This window comes from Xenopus tropicalis, chromosome 10 (genome assembly GCF_000004195.4).
Source record: "Xenopus tropicalis strain Nigerian chromosome 10, UCB_Xtro_10.0, whole genome shotgun sequence".
NCBI lineage: Eukaryota > Metazoa > Chordata > Amphibia > Anura > Pipidae > Xenopus > Xenopus tropicalis.
Window position 1 is genome coordinate 35,677,353 of NC_030686.2, and position 16,364 is coordinate 35,693,716.

General features: G+C 41.2%; 1 protein-coding gene across 1 annotated transcript in view; it reads right to left on the bottom strand.

Annotated features, from left to right (window-relative positions):
- Positions 1-4,104: 4,104 nt before the first annotated feature.
- bcas4 (breast carcinoma amplified sequence 4) overlaps positions 4,105-16,364 on the bottom strand; it is a 28,951-nt gene continuing 16,691 nt past the window's right edge. Inside the window, exon 5 of the mRNA XM_002933170.5 lies at positions 4,105-6,281. Coding sequence (XP_002933216.2) covers positions 6,180-6,281 — 102 coding nt within the window. The 3' untranslated portion in view covers positions 4,105-6,179. The remainder of the gene's footprint in view (positions 6,282-16,364) is intronic.

Sequence of the window (16,364 nt, forward strand, 5' to 3'; positions counted from 1 at the left end):
GCATGATTGGTTATTATTGGCCCGAGTGTGATTTATGGCTTGGACTACCTCCACTGGATGATTCCTTTAGGAATTTGTCCGCTGGAAGAACTTTGCTGCTGATTTTGCCTGTCTTGACCTAATATGTTTCTCACTAGCCTTGCTATGCCTTCCCTGACGTCATGGGGCTTGTTCCTAAATAGAATGAGCCAATTACAATAACCAATATGCCAAACTGTGTATGTAATGTACTGGCAGTAGGCGCTACTCGGGGCCTGCGTCATGTTTATTTTTTTTTTTTGTACTAGTAACTAATTTTTATCACTATTTGTAAATATGTATACTCTTTTAAAATAGCAGAATGTTGGCCCCATGGATCCACATGTTCCATACCTGTATACAAAATGTAAAGCTTGACCACATGTTCATTTGTATCCAAATCAGCATCATAAAAATTAGAATATTGTATTGGTCTGGTGTGTGATCAACCAAACGTTGTGCCAGGCAGCGTCTCTGTAGAGTCCTGTAGCAAGTCAGGAACCCGCAGGTTATCTGCAAGAAAAGTGGGTACCTTGCTGGTTGCGGGTAGGTTTCCGTATGCAGGTTGTGGGCCTTATCTATATTTATTATGTTATATTTATATTTTACTCCTTTAACATTTCTTACATTTTTTTTTTCTTTCTACCCCACCCACTTCTGATGCCACTTCTGGTTTGCAGCAGCATCACTTTTTAATGGGGGTCAGTCAGTTGTAGGTTGGGTAGTGGGTCCAAACGGGTAGAAATGCACGTCGGGTTTCAAAAATTGGTTTGGCGTGGGGCTCTAAAGGTGGCCATACACAGTAACATCCGCTTAGCGAGCAGATCTTCTCCCTATATTGCCACCAACGGGTAGGTGATCACCCTGGGGCCGAACAATCAGATTAGAGCTACGGGTATAGATGCGGTTGGTTCAGGGACTGCATTAACAAGCCGATGCGGCACCCGATCCAACAGAAAAATAAGTCTTTCCCACTTTCAGGCCCGTTTGTGCCCATATAGCCACCTTTATTCTCTGTGCTCTGGGTATTGCGCCAACTACAGAGAGACAATCAGTATATTTAGAGCACTTTCTTCCTTTATGCAAGGCCAAAAAATCATATTGGTGATCAGATCCAAGTGTAGAAACTTTCCGGATAAGGGATCCCCTACCTGTCCATAGAATATAGGCTTTTTGTTTTTAGAATTTAGAATTATTTGCTTAAAATGGACTGTAAGGGGAATAGCCTTCCCATAATTCAGAGCCTTCTGGATAAAGGGTTTTCACATATAAGTCCTGTTTCTTTAAACAACTCTTAAAGATAACTGTATATTATGCAACTTTCACTTTTCAATTGTTGTCTCTGTTGTATAAAGGATTGTGCTTTAGGTACCGTGTAGTTGTTTGTTCTGCAGATTCCTAGCGTCATGGGCTCCACATACTGAAACTTGACTGCTGCCCCGGTGCAGTAGGAAGGGAGTAAAGACGCGGATATCGAGTCTAGGAAAGCTGCACTTTTGTACAAGGGCTATGCATCAGGGAAAGTTAATTTAGAATCAAAGGGGATTAAACCAGTGCAGTTTCCCATAGCAACCAATTAGCACTTTTGCTTGCAGTAGACCGTTGAATACTAATTGCTGATTGGTTTATATTGACAGCTGCCATTGTCCAGTAATAAAGCTAAAAAAATCTTTTGTTTTATGTGCATTAATGTTGAAAGAATACTGTTTTGTATGCCAGATAAGTTTGTATTGTTGGCAGGATGATGTTCCCGTTGATGGCCCCTCCCACGAAAGTGTATAATATACTTGCATTAAAAATATACAGATTTATTTTGAGTTGTACGGTGGCTTACTTGGGACACTTATTATAAGATCATTGACGGGTCTTATAGGCTGTACTGCATTTGTTTTTTGTGATTGGCGGGTTTATGCTCCATCCCCTGCAAGAAAATTAGTAGCAGGCTCTGAGATGTAGCTATACAGACTGAAAGTCTGTGCCATTGATAACCCCTAAACTACATAGTGTTATTAATGCTGAATGTGTCTGTTTTGTTTAGAAGCGTGTAGGTAGCAATGACAGTCCTAATATTTATTTAGATAAAAAGCAAATTTAAAAGAGCAATATACAGATATTGACCATATGCCCAGAAATAGGACTTGTATTGGAAAGGCATTCTGCCTGATTTATGAAACAAAACTGTAGTTTCCATTCTATACTGTATCAAGCAGTACGTAGGAGCACTTGCAGTTTCGGCTTGATCTTCAGAGCAGTCGAGGGAGGAGAAAGTCACGTAATAGGATAATAAACACCTAGGTGTTAGCCTGACACACAGGCAGCAATTAGGGGAAGTGTGGGACTCGTCATACAGAGTTCGTTATGTCTCTGAGCAGTAAGAGCAGAATGATCATTTACAATTGTATCAGGGAAAAATAGTGAATTGTTTTTCAAATTAAAGGGGAACTCCACCCAAACACAATTTGAAAAGTGAACATCATTTCAAGCAACTTTGCAATAAAAATCAGTTGAAAAATATGCAGTTAACTGAAGGTGCCCATAGACGTCGCCGCGACGATGTCGTCAAGCGAGCGGATCTTCTCCCGATACCCCCCACCTACGGGTGGGGGCGATATCGGGAGAATCCAGGCTAATTCGATCCAAACAATGGAATTATAATGACGAGCATAGGCAAAGTTGTTCTGGGGACCGCATCAACGAGCCGATGGGAAAAATGTCCTGTCTTCAGCCTGCATCTCCCAATTCCCTGTACAAGTGATGTCAAAAAGGAAAGTAACTTAACGCTGCAATGCATTGTGGGTTATGTAGTTCCTGCATGCAGTCTGTAAGCTGTACAGAAGTTGTCACAATTTGTAACATCAGTGTTTTAGTCCCTCCTCCCCTGCCAGGTTTGCCAATGATGCAGAAAGAGAGGAACTGCTTTGCAGCTGCATTTTAGTATATAAAAATGGTATTCATTTTTTAAAGGAACATATTACAGTGATGTGTGTTTCAAATTCAAATTTTTCAAATTTTTCTTTGGAAGCCGGAATTCCCCTTTCAAAAGGAAACGTTGAGCATATTTTTGATTCAAGCCTGGCATTACATATAGGCATTAATGAAAAGTGACCAATTGTTTGGTGAGGTTGTCATTTTGGCCACCCACGTGCAGTTTGGTCCAAGGGCTAATGATCAACCAGGGGTGGGGTAGGTTTTAGCAGCAGCCCTTTGATGCTTCCCCGTTTTCATTCAGATTCCATGTGTTGGAGTGCTAGGGCACCACTTACAACTATGAGCTTTTATATTCTGCAAATAAAAATGCACCACCCACTGATAACTTCCTGAAATGACTGCTACAAGCGCGTATTGTTTCTGTGTGTGGTGTGTGTATCTAGTGTTATAGCTAAAGTGATCCTCATTGTGTGGTACAAAGCCAGAGGCAGAATAGCACAGTGTTGCCAAGGAAACAAGGATTTTTTTTTTTTTTTAGATTTTGCATACTCGCCCTGAGCCACAGTGCCATATGCCAGAACGAGTGCTTTCCCCTGATATCCTGGGAGCCAATGCATTGGAAAGCAGTGTCTGCATATCTCCACAGCTGTTCCCTTCCCTATCCCATGGATGCACCAATCGGCATCTTTCCAAAAGCCTGGGGGCTTGCCTGGCTGCCTCCCATTTTGACAATAAAACAGCAACACCCCCCCCCCTTTGCTCCTTATTGGCAAGAAAATGTCACCTTCATAGCACAGTTCAGATTTAACTGTATCCTATTTTCTTTTCACCAGGCAGGACCTATTAGGCCTTTTGAGAACATGATTCATTTTCTAGATAGCGATAGATACTTGCAAGCAAGGTAAGAGTGTCAGCTCTGTATTCCTCATTTTAATGTCCTTAAATCCAGATTATATGGTCTCTAGGTATGAGTAAATGTATCCATTAGCTCATTTTTGTGCAAAACTTTGCAGAGGAAAAGTCGCAGTTGCCTGGTAAATCTGCCTGGTAATTTTCGAAGGGCCCCTTTGCAATAAATCTACTGACGACCTAGAGAGCACGAAAGTGCTATAAGGCACTGTAAAGTGTATGCTGGTCAATCACTAGGGCTGCTCCCGCTGAAACATATCAATCTATTTTATTATATCAATAAACCTTAAAAGCATTTCCGCTAAAGATAAATGTATTCCATGAACACTAAAATTTCCAGCTCATGTAGTAAAAAAAAAAAATAATTTTACCTTTACTTAGACGAGTAAGCAAATAAGCTAAATGTATTTATATTTTTTGACAAAGAAGAATATGTTGCTATGGTAATGTTCATACCTTCTATCTGTCTAAAGTACTGCTGATAGCTGAGCGCAAGCTTTATAGGGCCAATTAAATGACACTGTTCTCATGACTACACACCATGAGTGGCAAACATGCCCAGCATTGCTCTTTCCATTGCTTCAATAGACTTAATCACATGCTGGGAGTTGTAGAAGGGTTTTTAATTTTGTATTTGGATAGGATAAATAGTGCTAATTGATGGCGCAGTGCACGTGATAGCCATAGTAACACTATCCTGAAATGTCTTGGTGATAGTTGGAGACATTGTTTCCAAAGATGCCAGTAGATCCTTCAATAGCTTAAGTTCTTCTATGTGTTTTTGGGTTTCAGGTAGGGCAATGTGTGTTCTGGCATAGAATCTTCAGTTAAACCCTCCCCCCCCCCCCCCCCAACTATACTATGGGGTTAATTTAACTTCAAAGTAACAAACTTGGCTATTTATCCTTTACCAGGCAAACAAGAATAATCAGTCTTTCGTGACGTTCTGCAACTCAGCCCAGTCCACAACACACAGATAAGTAGTATGTGCCGGAGATGGTATAGAAAGACCGCAATGTGCAATCTAGTAGTAAAAGAGCTGCTATTACCTACCACCGATGCCCTAATGGGTTAAGAATTAAGGTGGCAATACACAGCTTAGCTTGGCTATTATCTGCCTAATGAGCCTGAATGGCTGGATAATGAACAATTAGGTGATCTACACTTCTGGTTTCCCATTAGTAAACTTAGAGAAGGTAGCAGTGGCAGAATTTTCTTTGCCTGGTGTTTGAAAAGAAATTGTAATGTTTGGGCAACCGTGGCCAATGTAGAATCAGAGGCATTTGCAGATACTACACCTGCTGACATTAGATTTTCTTTTGACCCAAACAAAAAAAAGACGACTAAAACAGAGACTTCTCATAGAATGTCATGGTTTCTGCGTTTTATTTTATTAGGAATAAGTCCTGAAGCCCTAACCAGAGACTGTAGGTTAACTAATTATTCTAGGCAGTAATTGAGGTTGCAGGTGTTTGGGAGTTAATATAGATTGCCTTATAGGAAGGACGCTCGCTGCAAAACTTTGGGCATCCAGATATGTTGCCTGGTAGGCAGTTCTCATACTCCTACTTACTATGGAAACAAGTTATATGGACATAGCTTGGGGAGCTGACCCTTGAACAACTGAGAAATACATATTTTTTAAAGACACATAAAAAAAGATCTCCTTAGGGGCCTTGTTGTAGATACAGGTAGGAAAAGGGCTGGATGGAGACAGTAGCACTTGGACTCTTGGCCAACCTGTAGCCTTTTAGTTGCTGAGATAAAACTCCTGGCACCCATCATCATGCACTGAGTTTAGAAGAAAAGAAATTTTAGTTTAAGGTGTCACAATGGAATTTTTAAGGACATACTAATGTAGAATTCTTCCCTAAACAGAGTTCTACTGGCACATACCAGAGGTGGATAACATAAAGGCTCACTCACTAACTAACTCACTCACTTAACTTAGTATGTGAGGCTACTGCTATTAAACCTAGTAGTACTGGCCTGCCATGACACGGTGTTGCCTGCGCTCATTTCAAATTAAACTTAGTAGTATATCAATGGTCCAAAAAGTGGTTGGATTGATGGTTTCAAGTCCAGGAGATTGCTTTCCATGGGAATGTCCCCTTCTGCTGCTGGAGCTAGCAGTTAGGTGGCACCGTATTCTGAATATATTTTACCTGAAAGCTGGGACCAGTTCACGGCACATTTAGTTCTGCCCACAGTTGTGATATTTCACATTATAAAAAATAAAGGTTCTTCCATGTTTATGTTCCAATCCACCACTGTCTGTCCTTCCTTGTTGACTTGGTTTTTTTTTTTTTGACCCGTGGATTGTTTCACGTGGGGTTTTTTGGATGGGTAGAAGTGGTAGGAAAGTAGTCTTCTGTCCTGTACATCTTTGGAAGTTCATATGTATGCTGCTTTTTTGGCCCAGTTTTCTAAAGCATGGGGAATAAAGCAAGAGTAAGCAATACATATTCTGGTTAGTCACATCTTTAGTTATCAAAAGCTGAAATAAGGAAATCCAAGGTTCTTGTATCTCATCATCTACAAGCCATTTAATTTGGTAACCGGACACATCTGCACCTCTTTATACAAAGACAAAATGATAATCTTGAGGTCCCACATGCTGCTATGGCAAAGGACACTACTCCATTTCACCCTAAGATGTAGTGTGCACAGACAGGGCAAGCAGCTCACAGTGATGCCCTCACCAACCAGACAACCTAGATGCCCACTGCTGCTTTGAAGAAAACACTCAACTAGGAAATGATTGGGCTAATGGCTGTACTGCTGGTTTGGCCGGGTTCAGGAGTACTCTTACATATACGGTTATATTCATGCTTATTTTGTATGACGTTTTCAATTACATTTTTTGTAGCGCCATAGCTGTAAAGTCTACGTTGCCCAGGTGACCACTGCCATGACAGAGCTGCCACTCACAGCCACCTCTAACTGCTACCAAACTGGGGAATCAGGGGCCACCAGAAACCTCAGACCCACTTTCCAAATTAATTCTCATCCTCTCTCCAATCACTTCCTTCTCATCTTCTTCCTTTTACTAAAGACTTTGAAGCGTTAACACAAAACATGATTCTAACTATGTTCTTCAATATGGCAAAATCTGTCGTTTCCTATGAACTTCTCATGGATGTATATATTTATAAAATGCTACTCATGTACGCAGTGCTGTACAGTAGAACAATAAAAAATGATAGAATAACTAACATATTCTTCCAATAATGGGTCAAAGTCATTGAAATGCCATTAAAATAATCTAATTACAATTGCATTCAAGTATTTTGACACCAAATTCACTTCTCTGCAGTCTTACCAGAAAGTTAACTTATCTTCTGAACATGTGATGAGAACACTAATGGTATATCAGCAACGTAGTAACTGATTGTTCCACTCATACAAAACAGATCTTGTTGCGGGGGATTTTTGGGTAATCCCTTCCAGTAAATCCCTTCCATTTGTTTAAAAAAAAAAAAATCCCCTGTGATGAATTCATTTATCCAGCCATGAATCAATGCAAGTTGCACTCCCATCAACTGATCAAACAAAATCAGCACTTTTTTTTCAGACCTTCCATTAGACCTTTATCTGTTTTTGAATCTAATATCCCTATAGCTATAATACTGAATCTATGAGAAATGGTTAGATATAAGTTACTGCGATGCTTGAGGGACCAAATCTAAGGGGAAATATAATTATGTAATTGAAGAAATGTCCAACCTGCCATTTTCTAGCTGTTTTTGACCTCTAGCTCAATTATACCACAGCAATCACATGGTGGACATTCCTAATGTACATGGTTAAAATATGGAATCTGTCAAAAAAGCATCCCCTTATGAGTGACTGCTGGTGACACTGCCTGACTTGTTATTTGCTGAGAAAACTGCGATTTTTGCTTTAACATAAGTTAGAACAAAGAGAAATTGGCCAGGCTGTAGGTGAGAATAAAGAAGAACAAATCGGGGCATAGGGGAAAAGGAAAACAGTAACCGGTCTGGCCTAAGTAAAAATGGGAGGATAAGGCCAAGCTGTAGGTAACAACAGGGACGGCTCTGAGGATCTACAGAAGTCAGCCCACATTTTCAATACACAACATGACTGTAGGTTGTATTAAAATGTCATTAAAAGAAATCTATAGAGCCCATGGCAAGGTTGGGAGTACATTTGACTCTAAATTGAGCCCCTAAATTTAGAAAATTGTGGCAGTAAAATGTAGGCAGGTTTTCTAAAAATGCATTTATCCTCACTGAATGTTGTTGCCTTGCCCTGGCTTCTCCTGTAAATAGTGGATTAATTAATTTGTACATGCATTGGGGTGTTCTTTTGTGTTTTACCCCTCTGTGATCCAAATTGCTCCCAACCTATTTTCTTAACATTCTCTCAAATTTTACACAAATTTTATTCTGGTATCTCAAAACATGTAAATGGGCATTCTATTGTGAGATGGGGTAAAAACAACAGAAGAAGGAAAGATAGAAGAGTTGGGGTGAAAATAGTAGAAATGTGGTAAAAGCTGCAGATAGGAAAACATTTAGTATGAATGGGATGGGGTAAGGGCATCAGAATTGTGGCCAGCTAACTCAGAAGACGTTGGGAATAGGTAGTGTGTGAGGAGGATGAGTTGAGAATCTTCCAGTGGTTGCAGAGCTAAATAAAGCAGAGATGAAGCTGGTTTAGAAAGGAGCAGCTCAACTGGAGCTGGAGGGATGGAGCTTTGTAGAAAGGATGTGCTTGCTCCTTGAGTAGGGAAAACCTTGAGGAAGTGTAAGGAGTAAGAAAATCTGTGAAAAGGGTAACAACAAGGAGTCTTTACAAACATCCCTCAACCTTGCCCTTTCTAGAACCAAAGAAGTCTACTATAACACTTACAGCTAATAACAAAGACCTTTCACACTTTCTCTATTCCAGCTTGCTTCAGTAGATGTATCAAGAGCGCACATTTATACAGACAGGTGTAGCACCCCAAAAACTACCTGACTAGTAAAAAAAACACTGTTCTCTAGCCAGATAAACAAGTGGTAAGACTATCAGCACTGCCCCCGAGGGGCGCCGTTAACTAACACATTAGCGCCATGACCTAATGGGTGGCATCACCACTGGACAGAGCTGCTTCACATTTTGCCTTGCACTGCAGTATCAGGACTTTCCTTTGAAATCTGAGCAGTGTATATAGGTCATGGTACAAAATTCTTTGCGTGCAGAAGAAGCTCGCATTTTTGTTGTCCCTGCCCTTTTTGGCTATGTTTTCTTGCATGCCAATTTTTTTAGTAACAGTGACTGGCATGCATTTCTCCTATGAGATGTTCTAGCAAAAATAAAACCAGAAGATATCATGATAATTTCCAAATTTACTAGATGGCCTTTACTTTTGTTTTTCTGTAACTCGATCGCCTTGTTTTGCTGTGGCACCGTCCTGCAGTGTAACCATATTTAGCACACCATACTGCTCCCTGCATTATTCATGCCTTCTGCTGCCAGCCGGCCCGATTAATTGGTGCCCACATGCTACTAAACTGGAAGAATGCGCCGGCCTCTAGGGCGTAATCCAACCCGGCAGCGAATTGATGCGTTTTCTGATCACTGCTGACGACCAGTGTAATCTTAAAGTGTTAACTACCAAGTGCCAGGGATGGACCAATCCCTGTGGCCGTGCAGCCATGGCTCCTAAAATGACTCATTTGTCACTGGGGATATTATATTTTTTTTATTCCCAATGTTTCCTGAAAGAAGAACATCTGGTTGATGACAATCTAACAGATATTATACACATAGACAAGATGTGAACTATTTTTTATTGTATATGTATTTATGTAATACACAAGAGCCCTGAATATCCTGTAAATTATATTCTTATAAATGTGCTGTGATGTCATCAATTATAATTGGTGCTCAGTGATGTAATTTGTGTATTATAAATAATATAGTCCCTTTTCCATGGCCTTTGGCCTCATGCTTTTATGTGGTCATGGAACGCCTTGCTTTCCGAGAATACACCCCGCAACTGTAAAATCCTCTTACCTGTACCTGCACCCGAAAGCATGGAATACGACTGGGTGCAGGCACATGTAGCCGATATCCACCTAAAAATGTGAGACTTTGCATTTTCGGCATTTATCGGCTACATGTGCCTGTACCCAGTCGTATCCCATGCTTTCGGGTGCAGGTAGGAGGATTTTACAGTAGCAGGGAGTATTCTCGGCAAGTGTTTTTCGGCTTGCCAAGAATATGCTCCGCTGGACATTAGCCTAAATCTTATAAATCTAAAGGATTTATGTATGCCATTGGGCAAAGGTAGGCTAGGATCAACAAAAAGGCGTTTTTACACTGCGTATTTTCTCAGCCTAAAAATGCTGCCCAAGCCACACAGCCCCTGACTATGGCGTTTTTCAGCCTAGTACTGGTGACGTAAGCAAATCCCGTTTCCATGGTGCTATTAGTGCAAAATAGTAAAACACGCCCCGTATTTCCGCTAGGTCTGGCAGCTACCTTTGCGTATATATAGGAATAGCTTGCTTTGCAAATACTGGCGTTTTTCGGCCTACGCTTGAAAAATCCGTGCTAAGGCGTTTTCTAGCGTATTTCCACATTGTGTGGTTTGCTTTGAGTCTTTTCAAGCTATTTCTATGGATGATGATATTGGGCGTTTTTCAGCCGCCGAGAGAATTAGAAAATACGCAGCGTAAAAACGCCTTGTGTGGCATCAGCCTAACCTGCCAAGACTTAATATCTGAAGATCAATGCCTGCCCTTCTCTGATGTCATGATGGGCGGGGCACGCAGGCGCCAATCTAAAAAATAGTGATGCCTGGATACATAAGTGGGGCATAGTAAGGTTCAGCCCGAACCCACATATCACTACTCCCTACCCCTGCGTTGATCCCTTGCAACTGGCCAAGTCTCAAGCGTAGACTACTGAATAGAGCTGGCAGTACTGTATATAATAATATAGATGCTTGCATAAATTTACAAAATAACCATAAAGAGCTCAGCATACACCAGGACCCATCAGCACCTTATTGTAAGTAGCACCTCTGGGTTCATATGGGGCTACAACAAAGAGCTAATTGGAACAAAAGAACTACTCTTAGTAGGAGTCCAACCAACCAAGTGGCTGCACTGATGTAAAGCAGCAATGAAAGCCTATAAAATAGTGGTGGGGGGGAAATACCGTGCTGTGTTCATCTGTCGCAGCTTCTAGTGCTGCATTGGAAAGCCCCTTCTGCCAGTTAGCCAGGCCGATACCAGGAGCAGCTCGACTTGCAGTGTGGGGGGATGGGAGGCTCATTAAGCTGCAGAGCCTCATGGCGACTCCTACAGGCGGAATTTTAGTGGGTGCACTGCACAGAGCGCTCTGCAGATGGGAAAACCACTAGGCACACACACACACCCACAGCAACTGCAATTTGCAGAGCCCAGAGAGCAGAGAAAAAAACCCTTCCAGACTCAGGAACTCGCTACCACTGACTGCTCGGCAAACTCACATTTTCCAGACTGAATATTTTCCAGGTGTCGAACAGCACAGACCAATGTACATTATTATTAGCATTATTATTATTATTATTGCTCTTGGCTGTGAATACATAACACACTTGTGGTGCAGTCCACCTTTAAATGTGCTTGTATTATAACGTACACAGTAATATTCTCAGATTATTTGCAATTGGTCTTTGTTTTTTGGGGGGAGGTTTGAATGAATTAGCATTTTTATTCCATTTTGGAGTTTCAGCAGCTATCTTGTTACTAGTGTCTGGTTTACCCTAGCAACTAGACAGCATTTTTGAATCAGAGACTGGATGAACTAGGAGAAGGGCCTGAAATAAAATGATAATAAAACAATTTCTTTTTCATTCTTGTTATTTGGAGAGTTTAGATCCCGTTTAACTCCCTTCGAAGGCCTCTGCAGTTCAGGGAATGAGGAGTCACTGAGTCAGGCGCAGAGGCCAAAGACCACATCTTTTTCCTAGAAATGTTACCATGGCCGGAACTAGGGTTAGGCAAAGGAGGCATCTGCCTAGAATGCGATGGTGGGGGCCCTAGGCAGGTACTTCATCTGCCCACCCCTTGTCCGGGCTCTCTTGCTGCCGCTTGTCATTGTGCACCCCACAAAGTCACTGGGCATGCATGCACTCATTAGCATACACCAATCACTTGCCAAAAGTAATTCCTAACACCCTGCTGCTCACTGACCCCCTTATTATACTGTCTCACCAGCAACTGTGTTTAAAGGGACACTGTAATCTATATATAAAGTTTGTTATAGAACAATGCACAGAGACACAGATCGTAAGCAGCAGTCCTGCCCTGCTTTATGGCTGAGATTCTAGCTATCTGTATAACAGAGCATTCTGTCACAGTGGCACAGATCCTATCTGATACCCATTGTAAGCAGCAGTCCTGCCCTGCTTTATGGCTGAGATTCTAACTATCTGTATAACAAAGCATCCCAATGGATCCTTTCCAAACCCTGTTTACATCACTGTAGTAGTCGGAATGCTAAATGATGCTAACTCAGAGCAAGTACGATGAGAAAGACAACGAAGACAAAAATCCTTACCCAACATAAATTAAAAACTGAACATAATATAAAATTGAAATATAAATATTATTTAAAAGGCACATTTTGGGGTGATGGGTGAGCCAGACAAAATTACCAATTTCAGGTTTTTAATCTGGACCAACTACACTGATATGTTTTTAAGCCCAGAAAGGAATTGCCCTTTTGATTTATTTTAGGGATACACCAAATAAACCTATTTCTTAACCGCCTGCACCCGTGTCTGGAGTGCGTACCCATCAAGAAATTGTGCTTGTGACTGTAGGGATGCACCGATGGTTCGGCTGAACCCCAAAATCCTTCGTGATTTTTCAACTTTATGTGATAAAAAGTCATGTAATTTTAATCCTGCTGAAAAAGGCAGAATCTTGCCCGAATACCGGATTCTGTGCATCCATAATTTTGGTTCACCCCAGGCAGATTCTGCTCTGCTCTGGCTCTGGCACTGGCTGACTAAGATTGCAGTTGGAGTATGAAGCTTTTGCTTTGCCTGCACACCTTAAATAGTTAAGGACGGGTATTGCTTACAAGAGTGGGCAACCTGCAGACCCGTGCATGTAGCTAAACTAGATCTCCCTCCCTGTGTGACAGCTTTTGGCTGCAGGTTGTACTTTAGCAAGAGGCCAGAGGTTGCCTTACACTGAAATCCCACACAGGCAGGAGCCTCGCTAGGGCTGGCAGCTTGAGAGACACAGACATGGCCTCTTTATACATTCCCACTGCTTGAGAGACAGATCATGTGAGTCTAGCACCGGCTCTAGACGGCTGTGCACAAGCCTAAGGGACATTCTGTATGCAGAAAAAAGCGCAGTATGGCAAGATCAGGTCTTAAAGGGGATGTAAACCCAAAAATAAAATGTTGAGAATGAAAGAAATATAATTCTATGCAATGTCCCATTATCCATCCATTCAACATTTGCACTGATTTCATGGTAATAGTGTGATTTATATGTAAGCAGTTCCTGATTCTTGCTGTATTGCTGGTTCTGACTATTGAGATAATATGGATCTGGCAAAACCGTATTAGCACTCTTGATTATTATCATTTACAGTGGCGTAAATGGTAAAGACACGCATGCCCATCAATTCAATGTTCATTTCCTGTTTTGGTAAAAATTCATCAAATGTGACATTTAGTCACACTTTTTCACAATATGCCCCCAAAATTGCTTTTTTTTTTTTAAAGGTCAAAAAGGAGGGAGAATTCATCCATATTTTCTACCCATTGAAAATTTCAACTACGTTCTTGAAACTGGAGGAAACTGCAATAATGGGATACTGTTGTGATTTTTATGGGGTACTTTTCATTTCTAAATGACACTGTTTACACAGCAAATAATTCACTCTGCCATTTACAGTTCTATTCTATAACCAACAAATTTATTTTTAGCTGTAATATTGCTGTAGGCGCCATCTCAGTGCATTGTGCCTGAGTCTGAGCTTTCAGAAGGAGCCAGCGCTACACATTAGAACTGCTTTCAGCTAACCTATTGTTTCTCCTACTCCCATGTAACTGGAGGAGTCCCAAGCCGGACTTGGATTTCTTACTAATGAGTGCTATTCTGATACCTACTCGGAGCTGCTATCTTGCTCCCTTCCCATTGTTCTGCTGATTGGCTGCTGGGAGGCGGGGGGGGGATATCATTCCAACTTGCAGCGCAGCAGTAAAGTGTGACTGAAGTTTATCAGAGCACAGGCCACATGGCTGTGGCGCCCTGGGAAATGAAGAATATGGCTAGCCCCATGTGAAATTTCAAAATTAAATATAACAAAAATCTATTTGTGTTTTAGAAAAACAGATTACAATGCAGGATTCTGCTGGAAAAGCTCTATTAACTGATGGGTTTAAAAGAAAAACATGTTTTGCCTTGACAGTATTCCTTTAAATCTCCATTCAAATGGAGATGAATGTCACATCAATGTGACTTCCTGGAAATTCATTGTAGGTCCCCCAGGGATACCCCAACCTGTCCTATCAACGAAATGACAATTCTCCATGGTATGAAAATTAACAGGATAATAATTTGGAGCCCCCACACGGTCAGAAAATTGCACTAAACTATGTTTTGTATGATTATATTGGTGCGTGTATAGCCAGCTTTGTTGTGAGGTATTATAGGTAGAGCTCTTTGTTACTGAGTAGTGAAGATATGGAACAGACTCTCAGCTAAGGCAATTTAAAATTTTGATTCATGAATGGAGTTGGTTCATATATACTCAAGGATAAGTATGTTTTTTTTATATTATTTGCACTTATTAGACTGCACCTTGAGTATTTTCAGTACTAACTGCCTTTTTTCTCACCGGATTATTCCAGGAGACAGTACAACCCACGTCAAAACAGGTTTGAAATTACCCAGAAGTAACAAGTTGCTATGGCAACACGACACCGACAAAGCAGAAGATCACAGCTAGATACAGTCTAACTGCAGATTGTTACACGGCTGTAAGTAGGTGGGAAATTTATCCTGTAATTTTATTGTCTGCATAGTAAGCACACGTACCTGTACACACATGCACTGCTAATTCACTATGGAAACATCATATTACTTTTTTGTTTGATATATTTTATATAATATCCCTTAGACAGTACAGTATGAGGGTACAGCTTATTGTGTGCCCAGAACATTCCTTCTCTGTATATTTGTATTTATACATATGGGAGAGAGGTGCCATATTGTTTCCCTTAGACAGTACAGTATGAGGGTACAGCTTATTGTGTGCCCAGAACATTCCTTCTCTGTATATTTGTATTTATACATATGGGAGAGAGGTGCCATATTGTTTCCCTTAGACAGTACAGTATGAGGGTACAGCTTATTGTGTGCCCAGAACATTCCTTCTCTGTATATTTGTATTTATACATATGGGAGGGAGGTGCCATATTGTTTCCCTTAGACAGTACAGTATGAGGGTACAGCTTATTGTGTGCCCAGAACATTCCTTCTCTGTATATTTGTATTTATACATATGGGAGGGAGGTGCCATATTGTTTCCCTTAGACAGTACAGTATGAGGGTACAGCTTATTTTGTGCGCAGAACATTCCTTCTCTGTATATTTGTATTTATACATATGGGAGTGAGGTGCCATATTGCAATATATGCATACTGCATATTTGCAAGCCTCACACAAAGTAATAGGCCTTTTTCCACACCCACCTGTAGACACACCTCCTACAGAATCTGAGAGGAGACAATACACCCAAGAAGTGACAAAAACAAATTGCATGAAAATTAGATTTAGGCCATTATTTCCTTAATGAGCTAGTGAAAAAGCATGCAGGGATAACTTTATAACATAACAGATGATTTTGGCTCCCTTTATTTGAAGGACATATCAATGGTCTCTATGACAACAGCCTGTAAGGTTCATTTCAGTCTTCTTACCCCTCTGGCTTAGCAAATCCCTGAGCCAGCAGAAGCAGTCTCACAGCTGCTCTCGCCCCCCAACCTGTGCCTCCCGTCTCCTCCAGCTGAAAATGGTAAAAGGAGCTGTCAGCCGCAGAACTAAGGGCTAAGGGGGCAGCTTGAACACAACTCCCCAACCACTGTATCAGCAGCAAGGAAAAAGGGGGTCCAATTCAGGTTGGTTGGTTCCATGGGGTTCCAATCTGAGCATTCCTATTCCTTTATTGACTCTTTTACCAAGAAAATCAGGACGGAGGTCAAACAGCCTTGGGCAGTGCACTGTCAGAGCTGGCCTCTTGGGAAGAAGCTGCTTAAACAGTACAGGAAATGAGAGACTGAGTAATCCAGGTCTTGCTGAACTGCATCTCCCAGCCACCTTGTTATAGTTTATAATAGTTACCCATCACTTGGGAACAAAGAAATATGTGCTGCTCAGCTGTCCGCATTCACTAGAACAAGCAGTCCATGAGTTGCTAGCATATGAATTGAGCAAAGCTTTGATAAAACATTCTATCCACTGGTCATTTACTGATTTAGCCTT